Source organism: Myiozetetes cayanensis, unplaced genomic scaffold, assembly GCF_022539395.1.
Source record: "Myiozetetes cayanensis isolate MyiCay16 unplaced genomic scaffold, myiCay2020 scf3, whole genome shotgun sequence".
Classification (NCBI taxonomy): Eukaryota; Metazoa; Chordata; class Aves; order Passeriformes; family Tyrannidae; genus Myiozetetes; species Myiozetetes cayanensis.
Window position 1 is genome coordinate 72934053 of NW_026087521.1, and position 25348 is coordinate 72959400.

The 25348-nt window shown below is 47.8% G+C and overlaps 1 protein-coding gene across 1 annotated transcript; it reads right to left on the reverse strand.

Annotated features, from left to right (window-relative positions):
• Window positions 1-5389: 5389 nt before the first annotated feature.
• Window positions 5390-15391, reverse strand: KCNA1 (potassium voltage-gated channel subfamily A member 1). The gene is made up of 2 exons (XM_050324571.1): window positions 14756-15391; window positions 5390-14003 (listed from the first exon to the last, which is right to left on the reverse strand). The coding sequence occupies exon 2, from the start codon at window positions 13517-13519 to the stop codon at window positions 12044-12046; it is 1476 nt and encodes a 491-aa protein (XP_050180528.1). The 5' UTR covers window positions 13520-14003; window positions 14756-15391; the 3' UTR covers window positions 5390-12043.
• Between the last annotated feature and the right edge of the window lie 9957 nt (window positions 15392-25348).

The window sequence follows — 25348 nt, forward strand, 5'->3', positions numbered from 1 at the left end:
TGAGCAGTCCCCAAACCCTTCACTGATTTAAGGGACTGACACACAGCTCTCCCTTCCCACTTTTGAGACACTCCCGAGACAAAACACTCCCCAACAGCAGCACACTGGAACGCTACCAGAGGATGAGAACAGCACATGAAATATTCACAGGGCAAACACACACAGAGCCACAGCAGAGCAGAGCAGAACTCCAGTTCTGCCCAGACATCAGGGAGGCCTCGCAGCTCATAATGACACCAAGGTCTTACAGCATTCCTTGTCCCAGGTATTGGCAAGATGCCCCTTTACTGCCAGGTTGGAGAGCGATTCAGCAGCACCCCAGGAGCACTGGACCAGTGGCTTCACAGCATCCACACCAAACACAGAGACTTGCTGGAGCAGTCAGCAAGAATTTCACACAGCAGTGTTCCTGACAGAGCGGCCACAGCACAAAAAACATGGCAGTGCTCTGGCTCATGACACCTCTTTGTCTCAAACAAACACAGGAGGATGCACAAAAGCAGAAAGGAAAAAGGTGCCAAACGTTAAAGAGCCCAAGGGCCAGGAGCCAGTGTGGTAGGAAGTCCACAGGAAGAGGTTAGCCCATCAATTTATTGCACAAATGTGTTCAGGACAAGCGGGTTTACATCAGATCAGTGTTTTCCTCAGAGGCATAAATATTTCTCTATTTAGTATTTGGAGCCTTAAAATGAACCCATTCTTTTGTTGAGCCATTCCTGCTGCCCTTGAACACCACACTGTCGCTGTTCACACCCAGCAGCAGCTCCTGCAGCACTCCTGTCTCACCCTCCTCGGGGTTTAAATATTAAGTATCAGAGGAGTTTACATTAAAGCTCCATTAGCAGTAAATGCTCTTCCCCTGGAACGCCAGCCATTTTTATCATCTAAATAATCATAACAAAGGTATGCACCCCAAGTAACAGACATCTTTTTGATGGTGTGGGCTTGTTATTCTTTCCCAAATAATTAATGCCAAGATTAACTCGGTTTAAGCAAAAAAAACCAAAACCAAACAAAAACACAAACAAACCAAACCAAACCAAACAAACAAACAAAGACAATTAAAAAATTCCCCCTCTTTGGGAGGAAACCACCCAAAGCACATTTTTGGAAACATTCATTTACACTTTTATCTTTTCTGATTCCTACAGAAAAAAGTCTGCAACTGAAACAAACAAATTTAGTGACGCTAATTGAAGCTGCCTCTCTCAGGTTTGAGAGAAATGAGTGTATCCACGAGTATTTCAGGAACATTTGCAAGTGATTTATTTGCATCAAAGGCCACGGCAACAGTCAAGGTTCATCAATCCATGTTCATAACAGTGTTTGGATAACTAGAAAAGGAAGCAAAGGAAAGGTACCTCCCTTGTGAGCTGAGATTGGCTCTTTTTTTCAGCTGAGGATCAACAGTGCCCACTGAAAACAGAATGGAAGGCTCAAAGAAGAAAGGAAGACACATCTAAACACCTACCATTGCCTGAGTGATTCCTCTTGAAGGCAGGACCCTGTTGGCAGTGTCAGCTCCCACCATCAATCCACAATGTGTAAGGAACAAAATGCCATAAGAGTCTGGAAGACCATTCAGAATGTAGTGCAGAACTTTGCATGCAGATTTGTGCTCAGAATGGCTAGGCAGCAACGAGCTAAACATTCAGTAAATTAAATTTATTTCTTTTTCCCAACCTGAAACATAGTTTAAGTCTATATTGTGCTCTCAGTATTCATGGAAAAGTACCTGGAGAATCTTTCCATGGTTTGTCTGGAAAGCTAGGGGTTTGGATGGCTGCTTTTTTTTTCTTTTTCTTCCTTGCTCACCACTGAATTATTCATAACAAAGTTCAGCCTTGCATTGAGCTATGGGCTTGATGTATCCCTTGCCAGAGAGAAGCAGCTCTGCTGCAGAAGCAGGATGTGGCTCCATGGATGTGGATGTGTGCACCACCCCAGAGTGTCACTGTGGGCTCAGCCACTTCTTTCCCTGCTGAACGTCACTGTACCTACCAAGAGGAGAAAGGTGAGGTGTTCCTTACACCAGGGACTGAAATGCCGGAGGAAACTCCCCACAGATGCAGTGCCTTGGGACTGCCAAGCCCTCCTGTCGATTGTGCACACCAAAGGTGTTGGGATCCCCTGCAGGGACTGGGGGCTGGATGGGTGGTGGCAGTCCAGGGCACTGTGGGGCTCCAAAGCCACTTCCCACTGCCCCTGGACTTCCCCACAGCAGGGAAACTGGACCTGGGTGAGCCAAACACTCCCCACACTCCACTGCTGGCCAGGCAGGATGGGAATGGTGACCCAGAAAAGACGTTTGTCCTCGACCTGTCCTCCTTCCAACCAGCCTTTTTCATGCAGCTCTCTCTCTCTCACAGTCAGTGCTCCCCTGCTCCAAAGCCAAATGTGCCACTGCTCCTACCTAGTGAGAGGAGGTCACCAAATATACCATCTACAATTACATTTTCATCTTCTAGCTGCAGAAGGTTTTCTATTCAGGAGTCATAATTGTCTTCTCGTTGGAATAAAGTGTGAGGTATTTTAGGAAGCTCTCAGAGAAGCCGAGTGGATTGAAGTATTGTTGTGCTAATTAAAGCTTCTTTGATTTTCCAGCACTGAATCCCAGCACTCTGTGAAAGTGAGCATTTTTTATGGCAAGACCAACCATGGGACACAGTGCAACTCTGAAAGTACCCGTGAGAAGCCTCGAGTACAGAATGTTTCTCTTCTTTTCTCAGCAGACTGAAAAGGAGCATCAAATCACAGTCTCTCTCCAGACTTCTGAGGGGAAAAGAGACAATCCTGTTCACTTCTGTGGGCTCTGGCTTACTCCAGGAGCTCATATTTGCAGAGTTTGGCTGGGGCAGTTCGTGGCAGCTGTTCTCGGGGACGGCACTAAATCAGATGGTCTGATTTTCTCTGGCAGTCAGACCATCTGACTTAAACTGTGAGCCCTGAAGGCACCTCCTCCAGATGCTTTGGAGGATGGATAAAACTTTTAACAGGGGCCAGGAGTGCACCTGTGCAAATGTTTATTTTTGCTTGCAGGGGTAAGACTCACTTCATGCTTTGGAGTATCAGGATTCTCGTTCACTGAGGTGTTTCCACCTCAGTGAAATACCATGTTTTCTGCATGGCAAGGGAGTACATATTCACACCTGAGATTCCTGTGTTTCCACAAAGCAGTTCTTTTGTGCCCCAAAATCAAACAGTGCATGCAAGCTGAGTGACCTCCAAGACTGAACTTTTAGGTAAATCAAATTTATGTTGAAATCATCTATACTGGATCAAGAAGGTAACACATAAAAATAACACCTTGTTACTGAATGGGTTGTCCCCTCTCTGTGTTGAAAGTCTGCTGAATTACTGCTCCCCTTATAACCCAAGAGCAGCTGAGGAAGAAAGAGGAGCCTTTTCCATGGATCATCCTGTCTGTTATCTAAGCTATACCTGCTGAGCCACAGTTTTTACCTCTGTATTGGATGCTTCAGAGAAAACCTACAAGATCAAAGAGGTGGCCTGGTGTGACCAAAGGGAGGACTTAATGTGCAATATTTTTGTAATTGATGAAATATAAAAGATAGCATAGGAGGATTTGCATTTTGGGGAAAAACCCACATTTGCTTCTGAGATTAAGTAAGGAATTAACTCAGAGACTCAACCAACCCAATACACAATCCTGATTTTATATATATCTATATTTTTTTTTTTTAATTGAGTGATTTTAGAGGGCAAAACCCATTTCCTAGGACCTGGGCCTGAATGCACCAAGTTTTGCCTGAAAACCTCCACCTAGCCAAACTGACCCCACCCCAGCAAGCAGTGACTGCACAGACTGTGGGAAAGATGATGAATGACACAGGATGAGATGCCATCTTATCAGCATCATGGCCAAAAGGACCTAGTGGGAGCACTTTCCACACTGAGGAGGCAGCACAGATAAAAACAGGCAAGGTATTTCTTCAAAACAAAAACAAAAACAACAACAAAAAAAAACACAGCAAAAACCACAAAAAAACCCAAACAAACAAACAAACAAACAAACAAACCTGATTGTGATACAAGAATTGTATTTCCAGCCCTAAGGAAAAGGACACTTGATAGAGATCCATGTATGGTGAGACAGACCATGCAGGAACCCTTAAGTGAAGGCTCTGGGGTCAGAATTTCACAGGATGAAGCACGGCCACAATAGGAAAAAACTAGTAGGAGGATACAGGAATAAGTTATACAGCAGGTGAATTGGAGATCCAGGGAAACAGGTCATGCAGCAACATTACAATCTGATCTAAACAACACACCAGGAGCTTGAACAAACAGGAGAAGATTCCTACCACAGAGATGATTAACAAGCTTTTCTTCTGACCAAGAAAGAGAAAAGGACGAAGCAGAGAGACTCTGGACACACCTAGAGCCAACCAAACTCAGGGACAGTGATCACACCCTGGAAGTGAGGCATGGACACGAGCTCCTCGTTGGATTAAGACCACCAGCACAGAGCAGCTAACAGACAAACGTCTTGGACTACACCCATTTAAGACCAAAAACTGCAAATCCCCACTGACAGCTCAGCAAAACAACCTTTGACAATCTGTAAGTGACATTCAGTCACACCAACTAAACACTTGAAGCTATTGATGAATGAGGATTTCACTCGACCAAGAAAGCAAAACAAGCAAGTAAATTAAATCACACGACAGGCCACATAGAATGTCCTGCCTCGTGTAGAGGTCAGGGTATTTTCACTCCATTTCACCCATGTGTGAATCAGTGTTCATCCCACTGTTACAAACTGCACCTACCCACAGAAAGACCTCTGCAGATGGACTCCCAGCACACGACAGCTTCTGCAGAAAATAAGCAGCATTCGTGGCACTGCCCTCTCTGCACGGGACACAACACTGAGACACGGCACGCGTGGCGGGATCAGACCGCTCTGCACAAAACACACCCTGAGAAACCAACTTTCCAAAGAGAACATTTGACTTGCTGACCTTCAACCCAACCCAAAACCCGTGGTCAGCTCTCACAGTTGGCTGAAACACAGCGCTCACACAGTCAGGAGGCTTAATCTCATTTGCACTTTTTCTTGGTGGAACTGGGTGATGTCTCAGCAGTGAAGGCAGCAGAGTCTGGCCCCAGAACATTACTCCCTGAAGGCTAGATCCAAAGCCTGTGGAAGCCAAACTTTTGGGTTAATTGCACTGTAAAGCTTGAGTTGACATTTACAAGCCTCTCAAAGCCCACAGCCACGTTTCCCGCTCACTTCATTGTCACTTCTTATGCCATTCAGTAAGAAAACCATCAATAAACCAACCATTCATTTCACATGGAACCGGCCAATAGTGACAGCAGAGAAACCAGACTCCAGAAAATAACCAGACAGAATAAACCTGGGTAAGATCCTTAAAAATTATCTTTAATTGATGCCAAGTATGAACAGATGAACGAGTACAGAAGCAGGTAAAACTGCATAGATGAAAACTATGCATTTCAAATAGTTCAAGAACTCATAACATCAGATGTTCTAAAAATGGTCAGTCAAACAATTTCACCACTGGAAGTAAAATGAGCTGTAATGTGACAATGAAGTACATACTTGACCAAAGTATAAGCGATTTGTAAATGGTGGAAATAAGTACAGCTGTGTCAGCTTAAATGGTTTGTTGCCCTGATGGTGCACTTTCATATGGAGACTATTCAGTTTATATATTTCACATCGGCAATATTTGATCTTTGAAGTCAGAGGTATGTCTGAGAGGCCATTTACAGTTCTATTGACAGCTGTTATTTATTCATTTCAAACCGACATACTGCAAAAACCAATGTTTTACATGTAAAGGAAAGGGGAAAAAAAAAAAAAAAGATTTCATCTTAGCAGGTTATAGGTAAGGGTTTGCTGAATTTAGTCATAAAAATATCATTTTTACTTTTGTACAAAAGTAAAATATACATTTGATCCCAATTACATTTATAGAAATGTCACTGAAACAATAACATGGATCAAAGACTGATGCACCTAAAGGAACTGAATGCAGCGTCTTCATTTTATCATAGAAACTAGAAGTGGAAGATGATTTTTTTTTGTTGATTTTTGTAACTTGTAGTGACATTTGCTAGAGCCTGTGAACAGGTGAAATATACAGAATTACACAGATATTAACAGAAACTTTGAGACAAATTTCAGTGAAGACCTCAGTTTCATTTTATTTCCTTTGAAAATATCAAAGCATGCTATGCCTTGACAGCATAAGTTGTTGACCTCACCGGTGGCAAGTTCACCTGTACTGAGTGAAACAGTAGAACACCCTGAAGTTTCATTTTTTTGCAGATACAAATACTGACACCTTTAAGAATACTTGATAAGCATTTCAGGAAAAATAAATTCCCTACACCTGATTAGGTAAAGCCAGAACAACAGAAAACAGAAGAGGAAAAAAAGGAACTCAGCCTGAAGTGAGTCCAACCAAAATCGAAGTGCAGGTCCCTGGTTAAAGCACCTCAGGGAAGGAGCCTGTTTCATACCTGCAGTGGGCGGGTCTGGAACAAACCTGCCACGTCGTGCAATTGCAAGCACGGGTTTTCCAGTTCCGTCCAGCCCTCTGGCCACGGAGCGTAAATCACACCCTGGAGCTGCTTCTGCATCCCTGTGGGTCTGAAATTACTGGGATCATCACTGGCATCAGGCTGCTGGAAGCCTACAGGATCAGACCGTTCCTGGAAAAGCTGCAGTACCTCCCTCTTCTTCGTGTTAGGGGAAAAGATTAACCCAGAATGGCACCCCTCCAGCAAGAGTTATCCAGCTAATATTTGGAAAGGAATATATTCTCTCCTCAGATTGCACATGTATGCAGAAGATTTTGTTCTAAAATACAACTTTCCACCTTTTTCTAATTAATTTCAGATGTTCCTGTCCTACTGTTTGCTGTGTTGTGTTTAATATTTGAGCATATAAGAAACTGCACCGTTCCAGTGTGAATTATGGAAAAGTGAAACTCGCCCTCAGTTCCTCATGCTTAGAAATAAACAGGTTACACTCGGGCTTCAGCTCTCCCCTAACAGAAACTAACTTTCTGTACTTCTGCCTAATTAAAACAATCGTCCTTCAGGAAAAGAAAAAAAATAAATAAATAAACCTGTCAATAAAAGTTGCCACTGCTCAATCAGTTGTCGACTTGGACCAACGCAGCCTCCAACGAACGGTTTGCTAAGAAGGGTCTGATCCCTGAAACCTCCATCTGGGCAAAATCACTGCTGCAAACAAGAGGACACTGCTGAATTTTGTCCTATCTCTGGTGCTTCATATCATCTTTCTTTCAAGTGCTTGTCCACGCGATCAGCAGTAAGTCAGGTTTAGCACCAGCGCAGTTAAGAGACTTTGTGAGTGGAAATTAATTTCCTTGGGCCACGATCGTCGTCAGCACTGACCCTCCTCACACCCACAGATGTGCAAAGCAGGAACAAAGGGAGGAAATCACCAGAACCCTTAGCAGGATCCACGTGTTATCCCCTCAGTAAGCCAGGCTGTGAATTTTCCAGCACTCACGTAGTGAAAGAGTTTTGTCGCACGTGGGCACGCTCTGCCCAGCCACCCCCTGCCAAGCAGGGTCAGTTCCAGTCCATCTAATGATTACTAAAGGCTTATCTGTCTGAATGAACTTGTGAGGCAGATGAGGTAAACTGCATTAAGCCCCATTGTGTTCGGAATTAAAGCAGCCTTAATTCAATTCGGGTTGCTTTCCTTCAAAAAGAATGACTCCAAATCAGATTAAGGTTGCTTTAATACTGCAACAGAATGTCCATGCTGGGCTTTAAAGCAGTTTAACAGATCTACTTTGAATGCACACCTTTCATTAATTCGGATTAGCTTTCCTGAAGTCCCCAGTGGAGATAAGGCTGAGGAGACTCCGTGCAGGGAGTCTGTGTGGGTTTGCTGGGATGCTGGGAACTCACAGCCTGGCTTACTGCACGCTAACTTCCTCACGAGGGCAGGTAAATCCAGTTCACTGTCCGTGCTGGAGCTGCCACACAGAGGGTTTGAGCTCTTGGCAGCAGCCCCTCAGAGCCTTTCCTTTTCACTCTCCTCTGCCTGTTCCCCAGTGCTCTGGAGCTAAGAATGGTAGGACCAGATGGGGAATTCTGGCAGTGATTCCAGCCTACAGGATTCCTGCCTCTGCACTGCAGTCACTGCTGCCCTGCTGCTGCCAGGTAAGCCCCTCATCCCCTTCCCTGAGAGGAGGAAGGGAAAGCTCTTTGGGGGCAGCGGAGAAGCACAGAGAGGCACGGAGCAGTGGCTGGGGAAGGAGGCTTGGGGAGCCATTCCTTATGATGGAACAGCTGCATTCCCTCACCAAACTACAGCTTAAGACTGCCATATCTACTGGTTTCTCTGTCCAGCTGAAGTTGGTCATCCCTTCTGGGAGGTCCCTACCAAAGGGATTCTCCCTCCCAACTGAATTCTCTTGACTCTTTCAGAGAAGCACTAATAAAAACTGGCCCTCAGCTCGTTTCCAGTCCTCTTCCAACTACATGAACAACCCCACAGAGTCCATGTGTGGCAAAAAATAAGAAATATAAGGCCCAAAAGAGGAAGAAAAAAAAAGAGAAGAAAAAAGAAAAAGAAAAAGGAAAAAAAAAAGAAAGGAAAGGATGCTTACTGGTAAGAACAGGCAGTTTTTTAAGTGCACCTTCAGGCCCACAAAGACATTTCAGCACTCCTGTGTATAGGGAGTAAGAGCCTTTGTTGTTGTTGTTGTTATTTTTTTTTGTGTCAAACTTGCTGAAAATGCATGCCTATGCTACATGAGGTTAATTCCTGTACTCCATATGTATTGAGATCCTTTGCAGTGAGCAATAAATGGACAAAGCAACATTCAGGCTCCCCAAACCACCCAGGATGGCCCTGAAGACCCGTCCTGGTCTCCTGACAAAGAAGAACTGCTGCATGCAGCACTTTACTCTGCACACATGCAGAGTGATTATCACTCTGCACATTACACTAAGGTGTGCAATACCCAGCTGGGGTTAGAAGTTACCAAAGTGAGGCCTCGTCTCCCAGATGCATCTTTCTGATCATCAGCCCCCTAGCACTGAAATGATTATTGCTGTTTTGTTTAGTCAGTTGGTGGTTTTATCAGCTGAGTGCAGCATTCAAGTCCATTCTGACATCAGAAGTCATATCCTAGAACTCAAGAGTTTGGGAAGATCAGGACCGCTAGAATTTAACGGGGAGAGAGGTGTACAGTGGGCAGGGGTGTGAGCAGGGGACAGGAAAGAAGCTTTACAACATCTACCTAGAGGATGTAATGCCCTGTTGTATCTGATGCCTTGCATGTCCTGCAGGAGTTGGAGCTCCCTCAGTTCTTAATCGCTTTCTCATCGCCAAGATTGACAGAAGTCACACAGTGAGAAATAAAGTCAAGTCTTCCTGGAAACCTGGCAGGTCAAGCTTGTGCGTAACTGCAGAGTTAGGGTTGTTTTTTTAACTCTAAGTGCCTTGATTTTATATATACATGTGTCTGCAGATGCCTGTGACACACACAGGAGCAGACATACACATATATATATATTTATACACATATGTACATAGATCTGAAAGGCAGGGGAGGAAAGGATCTGTACAATGGGGAAGGAGAAGTGTTCAACAGCAGTTGGCCACATGCTGAGTGCAGAACGAAGATCCTCAACTTTGTCCATTTAAAAAGAAAAGATCAGTGCCTACATTAGTTCAGGTCAAAGGCTATTCTCTTCCAGGGCCTAGCAGTCAAGGCTGGCATTTTGCAGGAGATACCTTCTCCTAGCATTGCTTCCTTCACCAGATGATGGTGGGAGTAAGAACAGGCACCAGAAAGAAGAATAGGGCTCAGAGGGTGGGTGATGGGATTTAAGATCTGACAGCGTGCCAAAAGGGGATGGAGGAGACAGGGATGGGAGGGCACTGGAAAGCCTTTCCCACCCACCCACCTGGGAAATCTGTGGGGAAAAAAAAAACCACAGTCCTCCAGTCTGGGAGCCTGACTGGGTGATGCCGTAGCTCACGCTGGTCCCTGATTCCTCCTGCACCCTGCCATGAAGGGACAGGCTGCCAGAAAGCCATCTCAGGGAAAGGAAGGGCAGATACAGTGATGGCTATAAACAACCAAGGGAAACCTGAAGCCTTGCACAAACACAACTGTGAGGTACTTGGCAGAAGCAGATGCTGAGCCCTGCAGCATCAGACTGGCTGGGGAAAGCAGGCATCCCACGGGCACTGGTGGTCTCTGCCCACCTCTTCTGCACCCCTCTCACTCACACCTGGTCCTTCTCTCTCTACCCCCTCCTGTGCCGTGCCAGGAGGCAGCACAGAACACCCCTGACAGCGTGCTGACGCCTCGCCCTTTCCTTCAGCATCTCTGATCAGCTCAGTTCCTGGAGGCACTTTCAGCAATTTAGGGGATGTAAGATAAAGGCACTGCAACTATCCAAATCAATCTGTTGAGTCTCCTCAGTGAGTTTTAGGGGAATACAAAAAAAGTCTCGACTGATGGCTGCAAAAGAAACCAGCTGCTGCAATTTGGATGCATGTAGTAGATAAGTTTCATTTACATTCTGAGAATGCACCAAAAAGCATGCACCTGCACCTTTCAGCTAGGAAGGATACTAGGTTTTAGGTGTTGCTATATATAACTGGACTTCTTAATTTTCCATATAGCTTTCCCTTTAAGGGATGGGATATGTTCCTTTCCGACAACGCCTGGACAAAAACCAACACATTTCCCTGAACAATGCAGGAAAACAATCAGGTTTCTCTAATCAGTTCGTTCAGGCCCTCAGTCTATCAAGCACTTTTTTTTTTTTAATTCTTATCATTATTGTTGTTATTATTATTATTATTATCATTGAATTCATGCATTAATTAGTTCAAGTTACACTTTAATCAAATAGGCCATAATGCTGAATATTTGAACATGCTTTGATCTCCAAAAGTTATTGTTCCCATTTGACTAACATACGCACTTAAATACAGTACTTTAAATTACTAGTCAACGATTTAATAAATTAAGGAGTGCACTTCTGGTGAATGCAAATCAAAAAGAAAGAAAGAAAAAAAAGAGAAAGGAAAAAAAAAAGAGAGATAAAGGACCTATTTTTAGAAGATTCAGTTCAAACGAAAGCTTATCCGCTATTGTCTGAGGTAACGTTTCAAGCATGCGATTATAAAATAAATAGTATCAAATTCAAACATGCTTATATTAAACTCCATTGTGCTATCTCGAAACAGAGGGGCTTAAAGTTTTGTATCCAGTTCCAAATGGGGTGGGGTGGGGGGAAAGAAAAGTGTGTTTCTACCATCTGCATGTAAGAGAACTTAGCAGCACTGCAGATGTTTTGTCTTCAGTTTCGCTCGGTTTATTTCCTTTTAGAATAGTTCTCCTACGGACAGCAAAAGAGGCCAGGCCTAGGTACGTTTTTAATAAGGTGCTGTGTGGATCTGTAGGTTGGAAGTATGAAATCCTTCACAGAGGGGGTGGAAGGAAAAAATTCGCGCTCCTTCATAAAAGCCACGGCAAATGTTTGCCACGGGTTTTGGGTAATCTTTTTTTTTATTTACTATTATTATCTGATGCACTTTCTTGCAACTGCTGTGCAGTGTTTCGCAGAATATTTTTACTGGAATCCATGCATATGCTTTAGAGCTCTAAAAACTGTCTTGCTTAGTTTTAAGTTAACTTTTATCCAAAAAAAAAAAGAAAAAAAAAGGGGGGGGGAACGATGGGAGAGGAAAAGTTTAGGTCTAACGTCATACGGCTTAAAACTAAACTAGCTCAAATGGTTATCGATTGCCAGGTGGAAAAAAATGCTTTTTCGAAAACAAACAAAAATTTTATCTTTCATGGATCCTGGAAGCTTCTTTATCGCAGAGCAAAGATTCGCAATGCAACAACGCATTTACGAGGTAAATAAAGCATTCAAAGACTATCAGTAAAGCATCTACAAAGTGTGACTGTGTCACTAAAGTCTTCAAGCTGTGAGTGGGGATTTTGGTTTTTGTTTTGTTTGTTTTTGTTTTTGTTTACACATCAGTCAGCAGCTTGCTCTTATTAACGCAGTTTTGGTTGGCTACAGTGCAGTTGCCAGTTCTGAGATTAGCCTCTCTAAAATTGTCTATGCTATTATTCATATCCTCTTCGATTTCCATGTACTCAGATTTGCTGATTGTGGAGGAGCTGCGGCGACTGAGATCACTGTCAGATGCTAAATTAGGGGAGCTAACGTGAAGCAACTGAGCCTGTTCTTCCCCTTCTGTTTCTCGGTGGTAGAAGTAGTTGAAGTTGGACACGATGACAGGTACAGGCAGGGCAATTGTCAGCACACCAGCGATGGCACACAAGGAGCCTACGATTTTGCCTCCAATTGTCACAGGGTACATGTCACCATAGCCCACAGTGGTCATGGATACCACCGCCCACCAGAAAGCATCGGGGATACTCGTGAAATGAGACTCAGGTTCTTCAGCCTCAGCAAAATATACCGCACTAGAGAACAAAATCACCCCAATGAAGAGGAAGAAGATTAGTAAACCTAGCTCTCTCATACTTGCTTTGAGGGTCTGTCCCAAAATCTGGAGGCCCTTAGAGTGCCGGGAGAGTTTGAAGATTCGAAAGACTCTTACCAGTCTGATGACTCGCAGGATGGCCAAGGAGGTGGCCTGCTCTCCTTTCTGAGTCCCCTCCCGCTCGGCCATCTCGGTGCCCAGGGTGATGAAGTAAGGGATGATGGCCACAATGTCAATGAAGTTCATTATGTTCTTGAAGAAATCAGTCTTGCTGGGGCAAGCGAAGAAGCGCACCACCAGCTCGAAGGAGAACCAGATGATGCACAGGGTCTCCACAACAAAGAAGGGATCCGTGAAGATGTTGGATTTGTAGACCTGGGTGGTGTTGTCAGTGCGGTGCACCGTGTACTCCTTGTCCTCCTTAAGCTCAGGTAAGGTCTCCAGGCAGAAGATGACGATGGAGATGAGGATCACCATGACAGAGACTATGGCAATAACCCTTGCCGGCCCAGAGCTCTCTGGGTACTCAAAGAGGAGCCACACCTGGCGCTGGTACTCCCCCTCTGGCAAGGGCCTCTCCTCATCCTTGATGAACCCTTCGTCCTCCCGGAACTTCTCCATGGCCTCCTCGCCCAGCTCGTAAAATTTGATCTCCTCAGAGAACATGTCCAGGGGGACGTTGACGGGCCGGCGCAGCCGCCCCCCGGACTGGTAATAGTAGAGGATGGCGTCGAAGCTGGGCCGGTTGCGGTCGAAGAAGTACTCGTTGCGCAGGGGGTCAAAGTACCGCATGCGCTTCTTGGGGTTGCCCAGCAGCGTGTTGGGGAACTGGGCCAGGGTCTTGAGCTGCGTCTCGAAGCGCAGTCCGGCAATGTTTATCACCACGCGCTCGCAGCACTCGTGGTCGTCGTGGGCGGCGGGCTGGTAGCTGTCCTGGGGGTGGCCAGGCAGCGCCGAGGTCTCGTCCATGTTCTCTCCAGCCATCACGGTCATGGTGGCACACGGGGACAGGGGCCACGGGGCAGGGGAGGAGTGAGGGGAAGGGAGGAGGAGGAGGAGGAGGAGGAGGATGGAGGAGAGCAGAGAGACCCAGGGCAGTTCAGGGATGGGGGGGCTCGCAGGCTGCAGGGAGGGATGATGAGGTGGGATGGGGAGCCTGAGGAAGGGATGGGCGAGGAGCCTAAAGCATGGAAATACCCAAAAGGGAACAGGAGGGGTGGGATGAAAAGAGGGGCATTAGGATGATGGGAAGGTGAAGAAAGAGGGAAGAAGTACCTTTAGGGGGGGAAGAGGGCAGGTAAGGTGAGGGGTCCTGTCCCGTCCCCCAGGCCGGGAGGCTGAAGGTCTGTGGAGCGCCCCCCGGGCCGGGGTCCCCTCCCCAGCCGTCTCCTTTAGCCTTTAACTCGATCCGTCCGCTTTTCTCGCCGGCTCGACCATCGCCGCAGCTGCTGGCACGAAGCTTCCACACACACACACACTACACACACACATACACACACACACGTACATACATACACATAAAATAAATAAATATATAAACAAATAAATAAATAAATCACGGGCCGGCTGGGAGGCGAGTCCTTGCAATGCCAACTCAGCAAATTTCCATCACCTGCACCCCCGCCTCCCCTTCCTTTCTCCTCCCCCCCACCTCACCACTGCCCCGGTCCTCTCCTCCTGCTGGGAAGGGAGGGAGGGAGGGATGGAAATACTCTGCTTTTTGAAGGCTGGAGGCTGCCAGGGAGGAGAGAAACAGAACAAACCAGCCCCCGAGCCCCACCACACACACACACGCTCAGGCGCAATGGATTGGCTTTCACACGAGCAAGAACATCCCGCTCTGCCCACTACGGCAGCACATGCGGAGCCCTGCGCGTTCCTACACATCCCCGGACAGGCACCGGGGCCTCCGAGGCGGGAATGCGCCCTGAGCTCTTCGGGAGAGCCTCCCAAGCAACTTCAGCGGGGTCAGCTCCCGCAAGGAGTCTCCTGAGTACCGCGCTCCCCCTCTTCACAGGCTGTGCGGAGACTTAGCTGAGCTCTGACAACTTCATCGCACCAGATAGGGGGATCAGGGCAGGGAGGGCAAAGCATCTCCTGTCTTGCTTTGCAGGAGCTAAACACAACTCCGAGAGAGACGAGGGGAGGGAGGTCGACATCCCAGACCCAAACCGTCCAAAATAGAGTGTAACAGCGCGGGGGCGGGGGGCGAGAAGGGCTTTTCCTTACCTGCTCCGACGGAGATGCGCTGGTCAGGAGTAGGAGCCAGTGCTGGAATGCGTCAAGTCGCCTTGCAGCAGCATCCAAAAAAAAAAAAAAAACAACCAAAACAAAACAAAAACCGCAGCGGCAAACTTAACCCTCCTCCTCCTCTTGCGCCCCTCTTTATAACACAGCGATCGCTTTACAGGGCTGCCTGCGAGACACTGAAATATTCATACACTGTCTTAGGCTGCACCAAGGGCGAGTGGGTTTAATTAGTTTCTGCTGAGAACCGCAGTGGGGGGTGGGAGGGTAACTGCGTGGAAAAGAGTGCAAAGTACCTTTTCCAAAAGGCTCGAGTTAGCAAATAAAATCAAGGAGTCCTGGGCAGCCGCGGGCTCTGCCGCTCTCTCCCCTTAGGACAGCTGGAAAAGGAGCCTGGCGCTGGGCAGCGGCGGCTGGGGAGATGTCAGAGCGCCGCAGCCCTGCAGCCGCATCCCCGGAGTCGGTGTTGGCTCGTCCCGGCAGCGGAGGCAGCAGGAGGAGGCAGGAGCTGGGCGCGTGTGGCAGGAGCGAGAGGGCTGCTGAATGCATAAGAAGAGCGAGGAGCAAACTCGAGCCATTTCTTGACGCTGCAGTATCAGCAGAAACCTGAGAGCTGTTTGGTGCAGCTCGGGGAGCGGGAGGGCGGGGGTAGCCGGGGGGGCCGGGACCGGCGGGAGGAGGGAAGGAGGGAAGGAGGGAAGGAGGGAGGGAGGGATGCGCGCTGCCCCCGGGCCGGCCGCCCCCGCACGCTGCGCGCCGCGCCCCCGACGCAATGCGGGCGGCCCTGGCCCCTGCCCGCTGCGGGATGGGCTGCGGGGAGCCGGCGGGATCCCGGGAGACGCGGAGGGGATGCAGGAGCAGCCCCGCACAGGTGCGCGGAGCAGCCGCCGCCCGGCGCGCAGAGGGGCGGCGGGACCGCGCTTTTGTCCTGCAGATCCCCCGCAGCACCTGCGGCGGTGCGGGGCTCAGCATCCCGCACGGAGCGGGGCTGCGGGATTCAGTATCCCGCACGGAGCGGAGCTGCGGGGCTGAGCATCCCGCACGGAGCGGGGCTGCGGAGCTGAGCATCCCTCACGGAGCGGGGCTGCGGGGCTGAGCATCCCGCACGGAACGGGGCTGCGGGGCTCAGCATCCCGCACGGAGCGGGGCTGCGGGGCTCAGCATCCCGCACGGAGCGGGGCTGCGAGGCTGCGGGGTTCAGCATCCCGCACGGAGCGGGGCTGCGAGGCTGCGGGGTTGAGCATCCCGCACGGAGCGGGGCTGAGCATCCCGCACGGAGCGGGGCTGCAGCCGCGGAGCGCGGCGGCTGCGCCCGCAGTGCCCAGAGCTCTCCTGGTCCCAGGAGCTCAGTCCCGGACCCCGGCCCGCCTCGGGGCAGCGCATCCCGAGCCTCCTGGACACAGCGGTGGAGAGTAAATCCCGAGCGGAGCGGCTGGAGTTGGGAGGGAAGAGTTAATCGTCAGGCAGCGTATTACGGGGAAACTGCCCTTTCATGCGGCTTTATCCCACTGAATTCATTTAATTGATGAATCACATAAGTTGGAGATGGAGGAGACCCATTATGTCATCAGCTTCACTCCGCTGCCACTGCAGGATCGTTCCCCACAGTGTATGATCGCTCACATTATATAAAAGCTCACTTTGTCAGGGCGGGAGCGGTGAGCAGATACAACCTGGGCCTGTGTAATTTGAAGCACTCCAGAGCTAAGTAACACCAAGTCCATGTTTAACAGACCTGGTCTCATTAGCTTTCCACTGCATAATACATTATCTTCACTTAAGATCACCACCTTGGCAGTCCAAAAATACTTAATCACCTGACCTCACAGATGGTTTCTGTCTCTTCTTCCCTTCCCCTTACTTGTCCCGATGTTTTGTTGATTTGGGATCAGAGGGTGGGGTTTTTTTTTTTTGTGATATTTTGGTTTTGTGGTTGTGTTTTGTTGTTTTTTTGTGGTTTGTTTGTTTTTTTTTCTCTAGAGTAAAAACCATTCTAAAATCCGCTAGACATAACGGTGCTGCAATCTCAGCTACTTTACATGCTGCATTCACCAGCCCTGTGGAAACATAAGTGCAAAGAAACAAACAGATTTCCTGTCTAGCCCCTGACAGGTTTTTGTTGATTTTTTTTGTTGGTTTGGGGTTTTTGTTTCTGTTTTTCCTTGGGGTTTTTGTTTATTTGTTTGTTTGAGTTTTTTTGTTTTGGTTTTGTTGTTGCTGTTGTTTTGGGATTTTTTTTTTTTCAGTGAGTGTCACTTATGCTGAAAGTTCCGTGAGAAACTTTTGGTGAAGTTCTGAGCAAGGGAAAAGCCTCTTTCTACCACTCCTGGGCAAAACAATCAAAACACTGAATAAAAAGAGAGAGACTTCTTCTAGTGGAAGAAAAAAAAAAACCCACAATCACTAATTTTTTGTCTGGTAGTTCAGTAGGTCCACATCAGCACCCAGTTTTGGACTCAGCAGCCCTAAACCACCCCCCCACCAAAAAAAAAAAATAAAAAGAGAAAGGCAGTCCCGTCGCCTCAGCTAACCAGGCTGTTTTTCAACCCTTCAAGAAACTCAGTTACAGCCTTTGACTCACCCTCCTCTTATGGCAGTGAATTCCACGCCTGGATGACACGCTGCACTGAGCTGACTGCAAAGTGTTCCGAGAGACAGCTCGGAGGGAGCTGCTCTGCAGAAGGAGCTCTGTGAGCCTCTGGTGCAGTGTTGTATCACCCTGCACGAGCTCCAAGACAAACAGGGATGCTCAGGAGGGTGATGAAAATGCAGATCTGGCAGTCAGAGGCCTAGGGTTCACAGTGCTGCTCTGCCCTTGGTTTCCTGCTTGGTTGCAGGCAAGTCTATGTTCTATGTTCTGTGTTCTGCTTTAATGTCTGGAAAACAGGACTAAAAGTGCTCCCTTTGCCTGTCACAGCTCCTCGGGCTGCTTGGTTCTGAGAGCTGCCTTAGCACAGCAGAACCCAAATCCTCTCTGGAAGCAACGTTTACCCCAGCAGCAGAAGGAAAAAAAAAACCAAGTAGTAGCAGCACCCTTTGTTTTTACATTCCAGGGTAGCAGAAGGACAAGTTGGGATATTGCTCTCCCCTTCCTCTTTTGGAGTACCTTTGAACTCGGTGATTTCTCTTTGCAATCCAGCTAACATCACTGACAAGCAGTTGTGCTGGAAGGTAAGGATCCTTCTAAGAATAGTGGGCCATTAGCCATGGGGTCACCGAAAATCTTGTTAAACTGCACAGACTAATGAGCAATAGAACTAGGGCATGCAAGGAGGTCATATGTTACCCTTTACAGTGCTAAGTAGCTTGAATTAAATGTTGAGGAGTGGAAGGAGAATCCAACTTGCTGCCAAATTTGAAATCAGGCTGCTATTTCCTACCTTCTGTGTGACAGGAGAGGGCCAAAAGCAGGTGAAGGGATGACCTCCCCAAAGAGTCAGACTGAGAAGTCCTCTTCAGGAATGAGATCTTTTTTAATAGGGAAACTGCAAATTGCAAAAAAAAAAAAAAAAAAAACCAAAGCTCATCTTTGTGTGGTGATACAACATAAATGGCGTTATCCCTTGCTGTGTTTCAGCCTGGCAAGTGAAAGATTTCCCCCGACGAGAAAGAACCGAATTTACTTATTTTATATTTTTTTAGAGAGAAAGAATCGAGCTGCTTGGAAGTCCTTGTGTATTGTAAGGATCACAGGAAAAAAAAAATTTGTATTGAATGACCGTAAATCTGAAACTGGATTGAAAAATAACCGCTGGCTTTACACAGTGAAACAGGCTTTAAACACTGTCACCAGGGAACCTGGAAACTCCTGACTGAAATCAAAAGAGGCAGAAGCAGGGAGGATTTCCCAGAATGGCATCATTCACGGAGGTGTCAGCAGTGACCCTCTCAGTGTGCTAAATTTCCTCACCATGAAGTGACAGAAACCACTGCAAAACCCGAAGTGGCGAGGGGTGTTCTGATTGATTGAACACTGTGGATCCTCACAGGCATTGCAATCCCAACCCATCTGAGCCTGGAAAACAGCCTAGTAACATTATTGCTCCATTTAGAGCTGCCTAAACCCACAAATGAGTTGTGCAGGTGTCACCACTCACACATGATTTTATGGCCTTGGAGGCAGAGGATGAAGTGAGATGTTTTGGCCTAAATTTGCCTTGCAGAAGAATCCCTGTCAGTTGTGTATGGCTGATGACATGGAAAGAGTCAACAGACAGAACCAAAGGTGAGCTTGTGCTGTTGACAGTTGGATTTTATTCCTCGGGGGTACAAAGGATCTTTTAAAAGGTTTTAATCTTTTAACACTGATTTATGAGCCTTGCTACCATCCTTCAGTATTATTAGGCATTGTTATGACTGGGATAATCAAATCTCATGCTTCAAAGCATCCTGATAGCTCATGGGAGATGACAATGACTTTTGTTCCCTCTTGTCACATCCTTTCATTGTTTATCCTGCTCCTTTCTAGAGCCTTAAATATGGGCCCTCTGTGATGGAAAGAGGCAAGGAGTAGACCAGTCCTGTTGCTGCACAGAGGGAAGGGGAGAGTTTGGGATTCATCCCTGTGAAGAAGGAAGCAGAAACTGCCCTCAGTCATGGGACTGTTTTCCTGTAGGACCAGCCTGGAGAGAAAAGATGCCACTTGGGCAGGGACACCTTCCACTAGGACCAGGTTGCTCCAAACCCCACCCAACCTGCCCTTGGAACACTGCCAGGGATGGGGCAGCCACAGCTTCTCTGGGCAACCTGTGCCAGGGCCTGCCCACGCTCCCAGGGAAGGATTTCTCCCTGATATCCAATCTAAACCTGCTCTCTGTCATTTTGAAGCCATTCCCCATGTCCTGTCACTCCAGGCCCTTGGAAATAGTCTCTCTCCAACTTTCTTGTGGGTTCCCTTCAGGCACTGGAAAGCCACAATTAGGTCACCCTGAAGCTTCTCTTCTCCAGGCTGAACACAAGCATCATCACTTCGTTGATTTTTCTAAGAAATCGAGGAGTGGTTTAGGAAATCAAGGAATTTCAGGACACTCACAGTGCTCAGATAACATACCATAGCCATAACCACAGCTATCCCACTGAGCCAGAGCCAGATTCAGTCCTGGCTGGGCTGCAAGGTCACCTGCAACAGAGCTCCAGGAACACTCATTAACAGCAACGTTACACTGCAGTGATGGGGCTCACAATTTACAGCAGAGACTGAGAGTTGAGGCTATTTTGAGGCCAGTGGACGGTTGCAAGCTCTCAGTAGGTTGCCATGAAATACGGCACATTATCACTTGGTCTTATGGCAAAGGACACTCAGAAAGATCATCCACTGCTAAGCAAGCCTTGTGGTAGGTGTGGTACACCACCAGGATACCTTCAGTCTGAGGGAGCAGAGGGACAAGTCCCCATGGCCCCTGTTTTAGCCTTCCAAAAAAAAAAACGTCGCCTCACAGTGTAGGGAGGCCGGAGCCTGCTTCAAAAGGCTGGCTACAAACCTGAAATTCGGGCTGCCAAAACACAAGAGGCTGTTGGCACTCTCAGTGTCACTGAGAGAAAATTTTGTAAAGGAGAGATGGTGAGAGACCTACAGAGGAAGGAGCAGAGAATACATCAGTGGCAAAACAAAAACTACATTTCCTCTTGTCCTGTCACTTGTTACCTGGGAGAATAGACCGCCCCCCACCTGGCTGCGACCTCCTGCCAGGGAGTTTTAGACAGCTACAAGGTCTCTCTCTGAGCCTCCTTTTCTCCAGGCCAAACACTCTCAGCTGCCTCTCCTAGGACTTCTGCTCCAGACCCTTCCCCAGCTCCACTGCCCTTCTCTGGACTCTCTCCAGCATCTCAAGAAACGCTGCAGCACCTGAAATGTTCAGAGCAAAAGTGGTGAAGGATTTCTAGTGGTTCATGGAGAAGATAAAAAGATAAACCACTAGGTTCTTCTTGTTTATGCTCCCACCTCTGCAAGAGACAAGAATCATCGATGCAGTTATCACACAGAGACGAAATTTGGCAGCAGTCAGGGCCCCAGGTGATGGGGTGAAGGCAATCCAATGCAGGGAACCAGTCCCAAATTGATATAAACCACTGGAACAGGCAGAGCCACGGAGAGCTTGGACCCAAACTGCAGCAAAGTCAGCACCTGGAGCACTTACTGGAGGAGCCCTGGCACAACCAGGATGGCGTGGGATTAACAAGGAGCCGCTGCCCCTCCGGGGGACGGGACAATCCCATTGTGTCACTTTGGGCCACGGCACAAAGATGCAGCGTGAGCTGCAGCACAGAGAGAGCAGCTGAGGAAGTGCTGAGTGCTCCTGAAAGCTGTCTGGGTGGGATGGCAGAGGCATTAAAACGGTCTGTGTGCAGTGTGTGGCCGTGCTGGGAGGACAAGGGACCACAGGCATCTCCTCCCCTCTTGTTACCAGGCAAAGGATTGAGGGTTTGTGAGTGCACCACGTGCAAGATGGGATTTTATGTAAAGCAGGACAAGCACTAATCCCTGTGGATAGAAGAGGAAATGAATAACTTCCTACCTAGGGATAGAGGGTGCTTTATTTGAGCCAGACTGTTCAGCTGGCCAGGCACCAGTGTGTGACCCAGCGTGACATTTGTGCAGGGCAAACCCATCAGCCGGGACCTTCCTGCCCTTCCAAGATGCCCTCGCAAATGGTCATTTTTAAGGGCAGGAGAGGGATGTCCTGCTCTCTGAGAGGTGGCTGTGGAGGAAGCTGTGGCAGGGGCTGATCAGGAGGCAGGCAGTGCCATCCCACAGCGTGCCATGGTGAACGTGCTCTGCTCTGACACGGCTCGGAGCCTCCTGCAGCGGAGTTTAAGCGATTCAGCACTTCACGGGCCAGACCTGGGCACCAGATGTCTTGCCCTGGGTATCAAAACTGAAGAAGAGCGAGAGCAAACAAAGTCAGCAGCACAGACAGTGGAGGGACTGATAGCAAAAAAGCAAGGCTTTCAGGAAAGGGATCCTTACCTGCCAGAGCTGGGCCACAGCAACGCTCCTTCCCTAAGACTAAACAGGGAGCAAGGAGTGCATGGGCTGGAGAGAAGGGGTGGAGGGGGATAGGATGCAATCCAGCAGCCAGGCTTTAGTAGCAGTTACACTAAACAAGCCACTCACACTGAAAAAAGGAAGGAAAGAGACAGTCCTTTGTGGCTGCTGCTCAAGGTGGAGCAGGTAAGAGGACAGATAGAGAGCAGCAGCTTGGGAAAGCAGCTGCAGCCTGGCAGGATCACGGGTGACAGCTACAGCGACAGGACAGTGCTAAAGGAAAACCAAAGGGAGCTGCAGAGCCGGGAGAAGAGTCCTGACACAACCTGGGCAAAGACCAAGCAAGTGCAGGACATCCCAGAGGACATCAGCACCAAGCTGGGTGTGCAGGGGAGCCACACCAGCGGGGAATGGGGGATTACTTAAATGGCCTGAGGGAAATCAAAAGCCTTGCAGAGAGGAGCTCCATCCCTCTTGGAGGGACTCAGGATCTGCAGCATCAGCTCTAAGTCCGCAAAAAGCTTGAAAGAGCCACACAAGGGTAGAAAATGCTGAGCAGGTAGTTCAAGTGTCTGTGTCTCTGGCACAGGACTGGAAATGCTCCCTTCCTGCTGTTGTGCTTCCATGGTGAAAACTCCCAGTGCAGGCTGCTTTGTGGAGCTGCTTTGGCAGCAGGGCTTCCACTTGCATTATTATCAGCTTGCAGGAGAGGCAGAAATGCTTAGCAGGGTGTGTTTCAAATGTTTACTTACCTTACAGCCCCAATTTAGAGTCACAGTTGTGTGTCCTGTGCCAGGAAGAGGGTGCTTGCTGACCTGCCTGGCCAGAGTGCTTGTTGTCTGCTGGAGAGACAGCTGAAGCGAAGCAGAAGCAATTATTTATATAAAAAGAAGGAACCTGAATAAACAAAAATACTGGCAGCTACTGTGTATTAAAGTGAAAGACCCAGATGCTTTGCAGCCTTGTCCTCAGGTGATTTTAAGTGCTTCAAAATAATTCTAAGTCTTACCCAAAAGGAAGGCAGATAGGCACCCCTCACACACTATCAGGCCATCAGTGTCCAATCTTTGCTGTGCCTTGGGCACTGCTGTTGTTCTGGCTCCTCAGCCTTGCTTTTCTGTGTCTTGTCCTACTTTTATATCTGGGCCAGGGTCCGTTCTGGACTCGAGAAGTTTGTGACCTCTTCCCTTTCTGGAGGACTGGAGTCCTCCCCTCTTCTCTGCTGTCCGTGGCAGAAGGGAATGGTCTGCTTGCTGCTGGTTGTATTTCTTAAGTGCTCTGTTAGATCTTCGCCCTTGAGTTCTCAGCACCACTTTTTGTGATTTATTTTCACTCAAAGTCCCAAAATCCAGTCCCACGGTGTTTAAAATGCCACTGGGTGCTCGGTGAGCACACTGCAGTAGGGCCATTACACTTCAGACAAATCTTTCCCTCCCTGCAGTGGCAACTTGCTGATTTATTTACAGATTGCTTGCCTTTTGAATTCCTAAAGCTTTCACCCCCTTTTGTCCCGAGTTTCAAACCCTTTTGCATTATGTAGAGGCAGAGGAAGGACGCTCAGCTGCCTTCCCTCCTGTCTGTGTCCCATTGCCTCAGAGCAATAGTTGGTGACTTAGTATTCAACACTTTACAGCAGTATTTTCTGACTTTAATAGTGTCTGAGGACTGATCCCGGGATAATGATCCCATTGTGCTGTGCAGCAGAGAGACACATTGCTAATGCAAGGCATGCCAGGAAGAGCCTTCCAACGAGGTGCAGAGAGCAGTGAGTGTGGCAAGACGGATGTTGCAGGGCAAACATAACAGCACAGTGCAAAATGACTTGCCAGCAGCTCCTTCAAAACGCTCTGCTAACAACAGTGTGTTATGAAAGGCCAAGACACACACTGGGATGCTCCAAATCCGAGCCAGGATATCAAACAGCTGCTCTCACTCAGCATCTCACGGGGTATCTGCTTCTCCTGCACCTCGAGGTGTGCTTTGGGACAGGGGATCTGCTGCTCAAAGCCAGTTTTGGCATGTTTTAAACGTGGCAAACCCATCTTTTTCCCCCACTGTGAGTGAACATGCAGTTATTTTACCCATTCGTTTACAATTTTACAGAGTTCACAAACTGCCACTTACACCTCTACAGACGCATTTCAGGTTTCCTCACGAAAATTTTACCTAGACCTTTAGGAGGTCACTGTGTGTAATTCACTGAGGCCATTTTCCTACAACAACAACAAAGCAGCAGAAAAGTAATTACTTTTCTATTAATCAAACATTTTGTTTCATTAATAAAAATGAAATAGAAAGATAATCATCAAGATGTAATGTTAGGTGATGCCTTTATCCTTAACACTGTATCTGGGAAAAAGCAGAAATTGAAAATGAATATAGCAACTGAAGATGGTGAATGACATAGAAAAGAAAAAAAAAAAGAAAATGTATAAAAATAAAGTATTTCAATATAAACCAAATCCTTCTTTAACCAGTCAATGAAATTTGTTAAATTTATCACAGATCAGATTATCCACAGCTGTAAATATTCAGAGGTAACTTTATTTAAATAAAGTCACCCTTTAACACAGGGGCACTTGTGACTGCACATATCTCCCTGGATTGCTACCAGCTGGAGAATCAGAGCAGAACTCTGACCTCTGCGCTGCAAAATCAGAGGAAACAATCAGCTGAAGGAGATAAAGGAGAATCCTCATTAAAGAGGAAGTGGTACAGAAATCAAACTCACTTGTGCAGAGATAGCTTTGCCGAGTGATCCACCACGGCAAAGAACTCCACTGCACGAAAGACCTGCCAGTTATAACTCGGAGCATTCAATTAACCAGAATGCTCTCAGATGTCAGTGCAGCAGGGCCTGGGGGGCCCATCTGGGTGTGGAACCCTGCTTTGGAAAAGGGCTGTGCGAGCAGCCCAGGCTGCTCTTTCCTTCCAGCCAGGGGAACAGCGAAGACACCCGGTGATGGTAACACCAAGTAACTACAGAACAATCAAAGGAGCTGCTTCTTCACGTAATATGAGAGTCACCACTGTATTGAGGACAAGCCCCAGTCATATGTTCCTCCTAAGTCCCACTTAATCCCCGCTTTGAGGATTTACGGGACATTCAAGTGATTCATAAACCCCGTGCGTGTTCTCTGCACAAGAATGATTTTTGCCCAGCACAGAGACAGCTGAGCCATGGGAAATTCTGCAGTGGGTCACACCAGTGGGATGATGCTGCTGTGCCCAGGGAGGCCTGGCTGATCCTCTGCCTGACTGCTGCAGCTGCAGCTTTAAACATCTGACAGACTGATAATCAAAACTCCTGGTTCCCCCCGGGATTCTGGAAGTGATGCGTGCCTCTTACCGGCATCACTGCATGTCTGGCTGGGAAAGGAAGGCGAGGAGGAGCTTTGCATCAGGCACGAGCCAGGAATGCAAGGCAGGAGGTCTCTTCTGACAGCTCATTGATCTGATAGAGCATGACAAACGTTCTGGTTCCTGGAGGAAATAATAATAAAAAAAAAGGATAGAAAAATGTCTATTTGTTTGTTTTTTTTGTTTTCAGAGAGTATGTCCAATTAGGATATGGGCTGAAATCAGTGAGA

Bases quoted from the DNA above. Each gene is read 5' to 3' on its own strand.
- KCNA1 (XM_050324571.1), bottom strand. From the start codon at position 13,519: ATGACCGTGATGGCTGGAGAGAACATGGACGAGACCTCGGCGCTGCCT.